We start from the raw sequence: 14828 nt of genomic DNA on the forward strand, positions 1-14828 counted from the left end.
CATGTGCTCTTGCTTTCTTTTAAACTCTTGCACACTGCATACTCTTTGTCTCTGCAGGTCTATTTAGGTGTATTTGACTTCTATCCGTTGCCTCTGGGCACATTTGCACTCAGTCCTGACTCTCTCTCATCTCCTTCTTCTTCTCCCTCCTGGGATCACATGAGTCTTCTGTCACATCAGGGCTTCTTCTCTCCTCCTCTGTTCATGTCTCATTCTGTACTGATGGGCTTTGACTCAGAGCTGGATGATGTAATGTGTTAAATGTGATCTCTAGTTGACCAGAGGCATCAGACAGACTTTTGCTTTGGCTCAGCACAGGGCTCAGACTTAAACACATGCGGACATATGGTCTGACAGTGTCTGCAGGTTAACAGATTTTGGGAAATGTCTCAAGTACCATATCTAATATTACTGAGAGGGCCATACCCCTCTCACAGTGCCTGCTATTATTAATGACAACTCCTCTTTGGAACCAACTACAGATCATAAGTGCCTCTTGTTAGCTGGTCTAACAGCTGCTAAAAGAATGGTAGCATGAAAACACCACATGCACTGTCAGTGAGGGAATGGCTCTCTTTTTACTGAGATATCATACAGCTGGAGCTTTCTACAGTCTGATTACATTATGCAAAAACACAAAATATTATCTGCTAATCAAAGCTACTTGAGGGAAAGTAAGTGTTCTATTAAATTATTGGTTAATTATCTTTTTCAGATATGTTTTCATATATTGCTCCTGTTTGTTTACTTGTTCATAATATTACATATATCATACATACATGTACATTCTTTGTTTACTTTATGTAAATACATATTTATTCTCTCGGCTATCTGTCGTTACCATCATGGCTAATGAAAGAAATTGGCATAATAATCTAATTCCTTTGTCTAAATGCTGTTGGTTTATGTCTATAATGGTCATGGGATTCCTGGGTAGCAGGGGGGTGGGGTGGGGAGGAATGGGTGGGCAAAAGAAACTGTTGTATTACACATTGTTTTACATCTCTTATAATTGTAATGGTGCATCCTCTCCCTTCAATAAATTAAGAATTGATCATAAAAAACACATGCAGACAGGACACACAATTTCACTTAATATAGTCTATATGGTAGTTTTGACTGTCGGTGGCGGAGTCCGCCATTCCTGTGCTGGAGGATAATTGTTTTCACATGCACAAGTACAATTTTATCTCATTAATAAGTGCCTCATTGTGTACTGTTCACTCTCTACACCAAATCAGAGCTGAATTACGTTATCACTAATGCAAACTGAACATTTCCTACTGCTGCATCTCATTAGAAACATTTAACATGTGAAACAGGGGGTGGCTTTAATTGTGGCTCAGCCACAGGAAATGCCTCAACAAAACAAGAGAACAAGAGAGAGAACATAACAATTATGCATATTGCAGAGGGTACTGGATGAAAACGGAGCAGCCACAGTGAGCTGTTAGGCTCTGCTGTTGTATGGGAGAACTACTGGCAGTTTAAACTGACAGACTTTATTATTAAAACAATTTGAGTTTGTTTGGCAGCACTGTAAACAGATATACTTGTTGCTCAGTTGTATTTCTGACGAAGATTAAACTGCACTTGCTCTTATCCCGGTAACCACAGGTGTCTCCTATTAATCCAGGGAATTAATTTAAGTATTACAACTTTATCCTTAACTTTTACAAGATTATATCTGAAGTAAAATGTCCTCATTTTGGCAGATGTTCCTTCTTTCTCACAGACTAAGAACAGAAATAAGAAAATACAAATATTCTCTATAGTTTATGGCTTCACTCGAGTGGATTAAATCATTAGTTGGACGAACTGAATGCCTGCGTAACTGAATTTTAGTGAGAGATTACATTTCCAACTCTTTTGATCACAGAAAAACTTTGGTTGCTTAAGTTGGATTTGCTTGCATAAAGGCCCACACTGAGTGCAGGAAAAAGCGATGCCTAAATGCACATAACACCCCCTGATTTGCATTAAATCAGCTTTTTTAGACAAGATTCAGTCTTTAGAAGTCTAAATGAACCTAAAAAAACATACACACACCTTGTGACCAATGCTGAGATGATATCTGTGATAGTACTGTTGAGTTCGTTGAGCAGCTCTTCAATAGGGCCGGGGATGGGCAGCTGTTGTCTGAGGTGCTCTGCCCTCCGAATCTGCTGCCTGTTTTGCCAGATAGTTTCTGCCAGCTTCTCGCACCTGGCACACACACAGACACACTCAAGTATGAATTTAGGCTTGAGCACAGACATGGTTAGAGATATTATGTTTCTACATTGCTTACAGACATTGGTACTACAGAAGATTCTATTAGAGCAGAACATTAGCAATTAAAATTGAAACCAGACAGTTTAAAACAACTATGAAATCCCTGACTGGATTCTCTAAAAAAAGGCAAAGTGAACACAGCCAGTCTAAAAATAAGGGATTAAAAGCCTAAAAAAGAGACATGTCAGACTGGTCTGCCTATGTCTCTGTTATTAGGAGCCAGTAAACTTTGTAAATAAACTCAGCAGTAGTCAATTAAAAGCTTGTAAACCTGTGACCCTTTGTTTGTGAGGGAGTCCAGTGGCTGTGATCCTGGTGGGAGGTGGAAGAGAACTCACCAGGACTGCAGGATGTCCAGGCCTCCCTCTGGCGGGCCCCCGTTGCCTGCCAGCTGTTGCCGTCTCTTCCACTGGATCAGCTCGTCATCCAGAATGATGGTCTGCTGCTTCCTCAACAGCTGCAGTGTTTTCTGGTGCTTCTCTGCCAGGTCCTGCACATAAACAGAGAAGAGGAGTCACACATTAGCACTCTTACACATACAGGAGGTTTTTTTTCGAGTGTGCATGTTCACATCTTACCAGTCTGTATTTCTGTAGTGTGTTGGCCTCTCTGGTCAGCCATGCCTCCACAGTGGCTCTCTTGCTGAGAAGGGCGGGCTCCCGTAGCTGTCGGTCAGCAGGGGGCAGCGTGGCCAGGCTGGTCAGCTGAGCTGAGGTGGGGTGGGGTTGTTGCCATCCAAATGGGGGAGGGGTGAGGACGAGTTAGAGAGGAAGGGAGGAGAAGAGAGAGGAGGTGAAAATCATTAACCTGTGCACATACAGTGTACATACATGTATACCCAAGAGGAATAATGATTTACTCATGATAACCTCCTCTAGCATAACGCAGATGTCATGACAGCTGGGTTAATGATGCAACGTAATGTATATGCAAAGGTTGCTGGGTTATGGAAGCTCCAAGTGTTTGTTTTCCATTACTGATCTACAGGATCCAGAATATTTCAGACAGCTGTGATATGTATATGAACTGTGGAGGGATCTTTTTTAAACAACCTCAAGCCTTGATAGTTAAAAGCTCTGACATATACTAGATTCAAACCATTTATAACTTTGATCCAGCATAAAGCAGCACTGTAACTTCACAGCTGAGAACACTCCAGTTCAATTGAGCTGCACTCCAAACCGGTCAGGACTTTGACTTGTGATTAATCTCATTCATCGGTTCATTTCTTTAATGATTTTCAGTTCACAAAATGTTAGAAAAATAGTGAAAAATTCAAACTACAGTCCAAACTTTAAACATAATATATTCAGAATGAAACAAAACAGAAGAACAAATCCACACATCTGAAAAGCTTGACCCAGAAACTGTTTGGCATGTGTGATGAATGACTGTCGAATAACTAATTATCAAAACTGCTGATGATTAATTTTCCGTCTCCTCACAGCCAAAACATTTGCATTACTTTTAAGCAACAATAGCTAGATGCAAGTCTGGTCTCACCCTGGATGCGGAGGCTTTCCTGATACTGAATGATGAAGTACTCCTGGTTGTGCTGGAGCTTGCGCAGATCATTCTCTGTGTCCTGGGTCAGCAGCCGAAGCTCCTCAAAAGCTTGGTTGATCTGTTGGTATTTCTGAGACATGCTGTCCATCATCCCACCCACTGGAGAGCTTGACTGTCAGAGACAAAGTTGTGATAGAGACAGAGAGAGACGAAGGAAATTTCAGGTTTGGGAAGAGTAATTGGTAAGGTTGCACCGCCTCTATATTGTCTGTCATTGGGTTGTTTATGATAGTTGTTAGGGGAAATGGCCGGACACTGGTGAGTTGAGAGCAGAGTACCGGGGATAACTGTGGGGGATGGAGCAGAGGTATGAAACCGAGCTGGACTTGATCTATAGACCCCTGCAAGTGGCAGTTAGGTTATTTGACAGTAAAATCCCCAGTGACCACAAGCCTGACGGTAACATTGCAAATAGAGAAGGAAGCAATGCATTTGCTTATCACACTCAGGCGCTAGTGGTCAGTTAAGGTCTGATTGAGAGCACTATGGTGCCTAAAGGTTCAGACTAAACACGGTGAAATTCAATGAGTCCAAATATGCATTCCACTAATAGAAAAGGCATGTTGTGACTGGAAATCAATTCACCACAGGAGTTGCTGAGAGTCACATGTTTTACGCACTGCTGGCTTTATGGTTTTATAACTCAGTGCTTTTTTAAAACCGTGAAATAGTTACCCTCCCTTCATACTGCAGTGCTGCAGTTGAGAAATACAAAATGTTTACTTTTTCAAAGCTATTTTAGAGCATGATTGTGGAGGTTTGAGTGTCTGTAGGTATCGCATTCGTAATAATGTAAAGGAATTTGCAGCCCTTGGGAAGATAAATGGAGGAAACAGAGTAGTTACAAAATTACCCATCCTCTGAATCAGTCACCATTATGTAGTTGAGCTTCTGTTTGCTTTCAGGCTTTGTACAGGCTATGAAATGAATAATGCATGGAGAAGCCACAGGTGTTTGTCTATCCAAGTTTACATTTCAGTGGGGATGTCTGTGTGTGTGGACAAATAAGCAGAAGTGTGCATACAGGTGTCAGCATGTATTTTGTATCACACTCTGTAACATACTCACATTGGTGGCCTCTCTGACAAGCCTCTGCTCTGTGTAGAGGATGTGTTTGATGCATCGGACCAACTCCAGAGGACAGCGGTCATACGTGCTCTGAAAGACAAGGAGCACATGTGCCGTGTTAAGGCCTGTTAGCCCCTGACAAGTGGAGCGGCCGTCGCACACAGGACTCACCAATTTAGTCGCATCAAGGAAGCTCACTAAGTTCTGGAGCCAATGCGGCGCACACACTAAAACCCATTAGACGAGCCTAATGAGACCCATCTCTGAAGCACGGTGCACTTCATATAGAGACATCATTCATTAGCATACACACACATTGTGACGCACGCACCAGAGTTGAGTGGTTTATGTGTTACAGTAATATCTTTCAGTAATACTTTTTCTTCTGATGAGAAGTGTAACAAATTGCGGTTTCACTTTCAGTTTACTCTTGTGAGTCAGTTGGTGATATTCTTGTTGTTTCCTGTTTTGAGTTGGAGAGTGACATTGCATTAAAAGTTGAAGCAAGCTGAGTTTACAGCACCATTCACATATCACAGTCAACTTCATCAGTGCATGTACACTCGCAGTCACAGAAGGGAAAGCAGAGTGGTAGGAATTCGGGATTGCAGTTTGATGTTGCACAGCCAGCCCCCTTCACCCTGTTTCTCTGCTGGTTTCAGGGAGGGGAGAAGACAAACAGAAGAACGGATCTGTGAGCAGGGAGCTCGATCATAAATAGCAGAGCTGGCTGGCTACCAAGGCCCTCACTTGGGCTGTCCTCTTGTTTTCCTCATGGTGGATACAACCTGTTCTTAAAACATATCGTGCACTACGTGTTCTTTCTAAGAATTACAGCAAACACATGTGTCTTCCAACCACTTGCTCATCATCCTTTCACAATGTCTTGCTGAAAACAATCTCATTTTATTATTCCTCTGAGGTTGTTTTTGATTGCAGTGACAGCAGGCTCTTCATGCTTAAGTATTTTTTGTTCTTAAGACATTTCAGCCATAAATTAAGTATCAAAGTCAATTTTAAGACAAAGACGCCGACCAGTCACGTTAGTATTTACATCAATGTCTGTCCAGACTCATGTATAGCCTTGGCCATTAAAACTTCAATTATGGATGTTGCTGCAAACAAGCTACAGCTTCTAAAACATGAACACACATCTTCAACCCCGCAGCACAGGAGATCTATACAATCAGCACAGTTTCAATGGGTACCCAAAATTAGTGTCACCAACTCAGTATCTGAATAAATGCCTATCCTTCTGTTCCTGAGTTATGGGTTTTTGCTGAACATATTATGTCACAGTGAAGTTGACCTTTGACCTTTCGGACATAAAATATCATCACAATAAGTCTCTAAATCAGATGGGCTCTCATGACCAGTGAGATATATTTCTATAAGGCTTACCTTGAGCTGGCTGGCGTAGTGTCCCAGTTTGATTTTGAGTAGGAAGCCGTCCTCTCCCACCTGGTGCTCAGCCTTGTTCTGCAGCTCTTGGATCAGACTGTCTAGCAGCCGTTTGGCCTTGAACTCCTCCTGTGGGTTCTCCAGGTCTATGGCATCCCTAACAACACACACACACACACAAACATACGCATACATGCACGCATGCATGACATACAAAAAAACGTAGACACATGCATAAATATGCACATGGTTAATAAATGAACTCTAACCAACTGTCCAAACATTTGTGCAGGCATACATGTGGGTCATAACTGTGTACACACACACACACACACACACACACACACACACACACACACACACACACACACACACATTCTGTTTGTGCTGCAGAGCAACTCACCAGAGCTGGCCCTCTATCCACTGGGACAGATAATGTCGCACCTCAATGGGGAAGTGCTGACCATACAGAGACTGCATCTGATGCAGAGCATCTCCCTGGAGCTGCTGGGCCTGGATCCACACTGCCATCTTCAACACCCTGAAGTTGACAAAAAAGAGGCTAGTTATCAATGAGAGAGCATGAGACACAGCTAAAAGAAAAGCGCAAGGTGACAAGAACATAAAAAAGAAATCATTTAAGGTCACATTTCAATGTGCATGGGGCTGCAGTAACAGCGAAGCTTGGTATCTAAAGGGTGTGGAGTGTTATGCCTTTTTCATTTTTTCCAAAACAAAAGGGCAAGAGCAAAAGTCGAATGGTTTAAAAGGTGTGTTTATCTGGTACAACATAAGTGGCAGCATTCTCAGCTAGAAGGGCACATAATTACCTAACTACATTAGTGTGTAGGATTACAGGTTATGTAAACTGTGTATGGTGGCCAGTCCTGGATGCTTTAAGAGTTCAGGGTAACGTTAGCGGCTCTGTCCTGACCTTCATTAGACTGGAGTAAGTTTACACTCCAGCAACTCCAGCCAACGTTATACTTGAGATTGCACTACCTTGGCTTACACACACCTTGCAAACACACTGATCTTCTTTTGCAGCTTTAAAAGTGAATATAATATTTGAAAATACAGACAACCAGCTACGAAACTAAACAAGGCTATGTTACAACGAAATAAGTCTGATACTACATGTTTCTTTATCATGCTCGGACAAACTGACTCTGCTTGGTACAGCTTTGGCCTCAGTCTTTAAGTATCACATCATGCATATTGCCATCATGTGTATAGTAAGACCTATTAAATATACATGGCTGCATGCCTCTGTGAACCAGTCAGGTTGCAGATACAGTTTACATCCATGGATGTGTAGATGGATATGTAGCCATGACAGCTGACAATGCTTCAAACATGGATGTTAATGCACAGAAGCTAAAAATACTAAAACATGGATGCTTTACACACATCTTCAACCTGCAGCACAAAGGAGCTATACAATCAGCACGATTTCAAGGTGGTGGACACCCAAGACTAGTGTGATCAATTCAGTACCCAATAAAATGTCTCCCTTTCTGTTTGTGAGACATGGTGTTGAATAATGACCAGTAATGTGTTTTTGCGGAACATTATGATGTCACAGTGAAGCTGACCTTTGACCTTTTGGATACAAAATGTAATCACTTCATCATTTTATTCTATTAGACATTTGTGTGAAATTTTGCATTTATTAGCAAATGAATCCTTGAGTTATAGCCAAAAACAAAATCTTATCTTTTCATTGTAGAGTACAGATAGACGTTTGTGCCGAATTTTAAGAAATTCCCACAAGGTGTTCTGGAGATACTGCATTCACAAGAATGAGACAAATATGAAGTCATTGTGACCTTGACCTTTGACCTTTGACCACTAAAATTGTACCAGTTCATCCTTACATCCAAGTGGACGTTTGTGTGCCAAAATTAAAGAAACTCCCTTGAGGCATTCAAAAATCTGTTTTAAAATCTGTTTTAAAATGAGTCCACTGAAAACATTAAAAAGTCTGCCAAAGACAACATTTAAAAAAAAAACTTATGGCTCTGGGGTTAGCTTAATTAGCTAGCTGGCTACAGCTGCAATGATCTGTTAGCAACAGTTTTCATATCAGCTGGCAAAATCTATGAGTGCCAGGTAAAAATGAAAAGAATGGTTTAATCTACCTCTGTGTGAAATCAAGTTCCATTTTTTCAAAAATAACAAATTTCAAGTGCTAAATTGACCATTACTTTCACTTTAATATGCATGTCTGGAGCAAAAACAAAAAGCTTGACAGTGGAGCAAACACTCAACTGTCTAGCTTTAAGAAGTGTTAAACCAAAACAAAAAAAAAAACACCAAAAAAAAAAAAAAAAATCACTAATATTTTGAATTTAAAGGAAATCCAAAGTGTGAACTGACAAAATTCTCATTGAGTTGAACTAAACTCCCCGCCATATAACTACCAGCTCAGAGTAGATTTGGTGAAATGAAACCTACAGTAAACAGATGTTTCTGGTTTCCCTCTAAGGCTCCAAGCCTTAGTGGTTGAGCTGGTCGTGTGTCTCTCCTCTGATCACAGTGAGAGCTTAAACAGCCTTCTCTGTGGAGCCAACAGCTCCACGTTGAGTGTTACTGTGTCTTGGTTTAGAGAACTTGTGTGTTGGGTCACTGCTACGTGTTTCCAGTCAACACACCCACTCACCCTTCTCAAAAGTGGCACAGTCACTGTCAGTAAAAGAGTGTGCGATATGAGTACGCGGGAAGTTTGTGGTGCATGTATGTGTGTGTGTGTGTGTGTGTATTTGTAGGTTGTAGGTGTTTGTGGTGTCAGTGGTTCTGCATGTCAGTGGGTGCGTTTTTGTTTATCAATCTCTATATAATATAGACACAAACATAAATTGCATCTTTATCGTGTATTTCCCTAATCATACCTTCAGTTTACAATATCCAAAATACCCACAAGGCCATGCTGCTGCAGCCAAACTTCACATTTCCCATTCTAAACTTTTATTTCCTCTTCAAAAAAAAAAAAGCTAGTCAGTTATTTAGCTTAACAGTAATTTTACACATTGCATTAAAAACAGGAAGCCACTATCCTGCACAGGTTCGCATGACTCTCACAAATGACCTTCAGCTAGCCGTCTAATGACGCCATGAGCTAGACTGGATAAATCAATTTAATGAAAACTCAAAATCCTTGTCACAAACACCTCCTCTCATCTGATCACCAGGCAAAGCATGTGCATGTGTGTGCAGGTCATGGCACAAATCACCCCTCATACTGTAGCTGTGCCTATATGCGTGCATGTCTGCCTACTATAAGTGTGTCTAGGTAAGATGAGCTTAGAAAGATAATTCCACTCCTTATGGTATTTGCGCCTGTAGACACTAATCCTGTCGGCCTATGATAATGCTCCTGCACTCATATCACTCTAAACATGACCTGAACTTCAACCTTTGACATTTCAGTTTGTTGGAGACTTAAGAGTATAGTGCACAGACTTCAGAAAGAAGGCACATTAATGCTGCTACCATATACTGTTAAGTAGTTCTATGTGCAGTTCACCTCTCTGCAGACTAAAGCTTTGATCCATAAATTCTGACAGATGGCTTCAGTAAACTGCGAGCTGAAATCATAACAACCACACTTGGCAGGTGATTTTAAGGGACTTGAAAACTGGGACAATGAAAGTAACTTTGGCTGTACTGATCAAACAAAATGCACATAGAACTTGGTTCACAATGTTAGACAACTACAATTACCGCCTCGTGGTTGTATGCCTCTGTGAACCAGTGAAGTTGCACTTTGAGATTACATCCGTGCCTGTTGAAACATGGATGCTTCACACTCATCTTCCCCTGACAGCACAGAGGATCTATACAATAAGAACAGTTTCAAGGTGTGCACCTAAGATTAGTGTCACCAATTCAGGGTCTGATCAAATGTCTCCCCTTCTGTTTCTGAGATATGGTGCTGAATAATAACCAGAAAAGTGTTTTTGCAGAACATTATGATGTCACAGTGAAGTCAACCTTTCGGATATAAAATATCATCACTTAGTCATTTTATTCAATTAGACATTAGTGTGAAATTTCCCGTTAATTGGCAAATGAATTCTTGAGTTACAGCCAAAAACATGTTTTGTGAGGTCACAGTGACCTTTTTCCTTTAACCTTCCACCACCAAACTCTAATCAGTTCATTCTTGAGTTCAAGTGGATATTTGTACCAAATTTGAGGAAACTCCCTCAAAGCTTTATTGATAAATTGTGTTTATAGGAATGAGACAGACAAAAGATCACAGTGACCTTGACCTTTAACCTCCAAAATGGAATAAGTTCATCGTAAGGTCCATGTGAATGTTTGTGCCAAATTAAAAAAAAAAAAAAATCCCTCAAGGTGTTCTTGAGATATCGTGTTTACAAGAATGAGACAGATGAGGTCACAGTGATCGTGACTTTTCATCTTTGACCACCAAAATCTAATCAGTTCATAGCTGAGTCCAAGTGGATGTTTGTGCCAAATTTAGAAATTCACTCAAAGCATACTTAAAATATTGCGTTAATGAGAATAAGACGGATGGGTGGGTGGACGGAACCCTGAAAACATAATGCCTCTGGCCATTGCTGGCATTGAGGCATAAAAAGTTTGCATAATAGTTTTGGGAGATCAGAGCTTTAAAGCTGAAATTTATCTTTATTTAAACAATAAATTATTATTAAATTAATCTGTAGGGCTGGGCAATATGGGGAAAATGAAATAGGGCTGTCCCCAAACAGCTGAAGCTTCAATCATCAGTTGGAGACCCCTCAGTCAACTTGTTTGTTTTTTGGTCAGTCAATGTGCAGTGTACATCTGGTCCCATTTCAATTCCCAAATTTGCTGCTCTCCAGTACAAGCAGCTGTGGACCCAAAGACAGTAAGACGGAGGCAGCTAACTGGAGGAGGAGAGGCTTTGCCTGGTTTGCCTGGTTATCTTCTACCTTCTGCTTAGAATTTAATTTGAATTTAATTTGTGAATTTACAGCTTATGGCAACTTAATAAGATACGCTCTGTGGCTTTTGTTTGATATACAGTGTCAGCAAAAACTGTTGTTGCACAGTTATGATCCATTGTTAGCGTAGTTAGCGCATGTTAGCTTGGAGGGCTACCTTGGCTTGTTTACTTAAGCCTCTTGCTTTAACATTGCTGCCAGCCTGAACATCCCACCGAACCCTGTTAAACCTCTCAAACCCCAAATGGCAAAATGGAAGGTATAGTCAAACATTCATACTGAACAGCCAAATCTGATTCAACTGACATAATTCTAAGTCAGGTAAAGCCCTATCAGATATCACAGTATTTTTGACCAAATACTTCAATAGCGACATCACAATGATATTGTAGGGTGCTTTCACACAATATTCATACAATATAGATATATAATATAGATATTACGATATCCAATATCTAAATGATATTGAGTCTCATAACACAACATGGACATATAGCCCGGCAAAAGTCATCTGTATGGTTAAATGGTACAGAGGTTGGAGATACTCTTTAACCTCTTCTACAACTAAATGCTTCTCGGGTGTATTATGTTGCACCTGCCCGAATTGATAAAGAAACTAATGTGTAATTAAATCAAATCTGTTAATATGTCACTTAGCTGGTTGATGACACTTTTGCTACCTGACACAAAGAGGTGAAAACTCACAAACGAGACACTACGTGCACTAAATGCTGCCTCATCTTTGCAGCAGTTTAAACGTGCAGATCACTGTCTATGTGGATGAAGGCAAAGTCACAGCATATTTTCAATAGACAATTAAGTGCTTTTCAAATGAGTAACATCCACATGTTTTATCTATGAAGGCATCAGTAGAGAGCATCAGCACTCACACTATCAGCTGATTGGAGGAGGAACCCAACAGGAAGAGCACAAAACCTTTTCTAGCACCTCTTTCTGTGACACCCATTGTGGGAGCACTACTGTCTTTCTGTACCACCCTGTATTACACAGACACGCAAATAGGCACAACAGAGCATGCTGGGAGCTAAAGCTCCACACAGTGTTTGTTGTGCTGCCAAAAGACAGTGGGACAAACTGGTATTTACTGGTGTGTATGTCTCTTTAACAGCTCTTTGAAGTGGAGGCTCCAGGGGCTGTTTGCCTCCCATTAGCGCCTCCATTCTCACCTCCAACAGGAGAATGAGATGCTTCCCAGCAGCTGTTTCACTCTAACCGCAACATCCAAATGCCCTGGCATGAACTTGAGATATGCTGTGAAAACTGAAAAGTCTCTGTCTTTGTCACTGTCCTCTCTTTACAAGAAATGATCCTCACTGTAACACGTTACCTACTTTACAACTAACTCCACTCCAAAAAAAAAAAAAGAAAACACCTTACCTCTTGCCTTCAGCTCTGTGTTACCATGTAACAGCAGGAAACTCTAAAGAGGAGCACCAAAAACCTAAGACAGACAGAGAGAGAGAGAGACAGAGAGTCAGAGAGAGAGAAAGCAAAAGGAGGAAGTGAGTCAACCTTGGGTGCTTCTGAGGAAGCTATCTTTTTTTTCACAAGGACCGGAGCATTAACAAAAAGCATGAGAGGTTGAGAGAGAGCTAAAAGAGTGAAAGGGAAAGTCCACTGAACAGATTTCTCTTTATTCCCATTGTCTTGGACACGTCAGCATAGTAACATAAATTATGAAACTTCCCAAGATTGTGAGGAAGTACATAGGCAAAGCACTCTTAGTGATGCTATGTGAGGACCTCGAAGATGCTGCAATTAAAAAGACATTTGTGGGAAAACGACAGCACCCACAGAGATGTGGCCAGAAAGCCATTTTAAATGTAACTGCATGAACAGATATGCTCCACACAGCCTTAAATTACATTTAAAAAACTACAACTAGTGTTAGGCTGGTTACATCTCAGCCCTTCCTTAATAAACCTTACTGAGGTGGGAGACTTGAGTCACTCCACTTAACTCAAGACAGACTTAAGACTTGCTTGACTAACACTGACAAGAGACAAGGACTGTCAAAATACTGCTTTCATTTCGGTTAATTAATACCAGAAATAATAATGCGTTCATTGATTTCTGTGGTGCCCTTTGACCCTGTGCATCATTGAAGGCCACAGTGGCTTTGTCACACAATGGAGGCAGACGAAAAGATGCTGCTTGGCCCCGTGAATGGAACATTTACATTTAGAAACACTCAGATGGAACTGTTGATAGGGGCATCGTTCTCGGCAATTTCTGCAGTAAGGAAAACATTTAGCAGTGAACTTGGAGGTCCAAGTTAGCATAGCCTCTGATGCTAGCATTAGCAACCAGCCTCGTCAAGCCACACTTGACCGGGTGTTCAGACGCAAACTGAATAAGTCTACCTGTGACTGACTAACCAACTCCCTTACAAAATGGATTACTGCAGACCAATTTTGGTGGTAGAGGATAGGGGGACGATTGTGTCCAGCAGGTTTACTACGACACACTGCCATAATTAATTTGAATTGACATTTTTCAGATACTTTAACTGCAAACCTTGATGTATGCGATTAATTTAGATTAATTGATCACAAAGCATGTCATTTGATGTTGACTTGATATTTAAGACTTGAGACTTGATTTAGACTTAAGACAGATGATATTTATAAATAAATATCTGCACTTTTCTAAATATCAAGAAGCTATGTGTTGTTAATTGAACATGATTAATCGATTTTTAGTGCAATGTGTGCAAATCTGGCAACCAACTACCTCACATACTACGAACTACTACCTACTACTACCAACAGATGCCAATGCACAAAGCAGCTATCACGGAGAGAGTTAGTCCAAAAAATTTTTAAAAATTGGAGGATTAAGTCGTTTATGAGGGTAGCAAGAAGAGAACAGCAGTATGCAGGTCTTTAACTTAAAAATAAGTGAAACGACCAAAACACCCACCTTGATTTGTCACTACAAAACCCACACAGAAAAGTACAAGAATATGTCTTATTAGCTAACTTGTTGATTTGCTAGTTGGTTGGTCAAATGTTAACTAGAAACCTAACGTTTGACCAGATCACCAGAATTTCATATGACCTGACTCGTGAGTTACTTGGCCTGAGCATTGACTCAACTTGTCTTGTTTGGCTTTTAGCAGGGACTCATCTTGCTTGATTCTCACCACAGTAACTTGGGACTTGCTTGAGACTTGAAGGTTAAGACTTGAGACTTGCACGTGTGACATACTCCCACCTCTGATAAACCAGTTTTTCTTCTCACTCAAAAACTGAGCTTTTCCAAAATGATCTCCAAAGTCGATTAATTTGTGTCACCATCTCATTAGATATCAGGAATAAACTTGGTGAGTGGCCTAGTCTTGTCGCAACCAAGAGATATTACGATAGACAGATAGATAGGTATAGTTGTGCTATTAGTATTGTCTGTGGAAGATAAATTAAAGCCTTGTCTTTTTTGTCTCTTTCTCGGAATACATCTTAGAAAAACAGTGGTGGATGTGTGGAGTAACAGCAAAGTCCAATTGAAAACAGACATCTTTAGAGATAGATACAGAGAGTGTTT

At 40.7% G+C, this 14828-nt stretch overlaps 1 protein-coding gene across 2 annotated transcripts in view; it reads right to left on the bottom strand.

The window, feature by feature from the left end:
* stat5a (signal transducer and activator of transcription 5a) overlaps positions 1-14828 on the bottom strand; it is a 65942-nt gene that overhangs the window by 12561 nt on the left and 38553 nt on the right. Inside the window, exons 2-9 of one of the 2 annotated variants that reach the window (XM_050070139.1) lie at positions 12663-12726; positions 6713-6850; positions 6310-6466; positions 4909-4998; positions 3778-3952; positions 2853-2983; positions 2613-2764; positions 2050-2205 (exon numbers count right to left, since the gene is read on the bottom strand). In XM_050070139.1, the coding sequence (XP_049926096.1) occupies positions 2050-2205; positions 2613-2764; positions 2853-2983; positions 3778-3952; positions 4909-4998; positions 6310-6466; positions 6713-6840 (989 nt within the window). In that variant the 5' untranslated portion in view covers positions 6841-6850; positions 12663-12726. The remainder of the gene's footprint in view (positions 1-2049; positions 2206-2612; positions 2765-2852; positions 2984-3777; positions 3953-4908; positions 4999-6309; positions 6467-6712; positions 6851-12662; positions 12727-14828) is intronic. The other variant, XM_050070141.1, reaches the window with a different exon arrangement.

The sequence above is a fragment of the Epinephelus moara genome, chromosome 18 (assembly GCF_006386435.1).
Source record: "Epinephelus moara isolate mb chromosome 18, YSFRI_EMoa_1.0, whole genome shotgun sequence".
NCBI lineage: Eukaryota > Metazoa > Chordata > Actinopteri > Perciformes > Serranidae > Epinephelus > Epinephelus moara.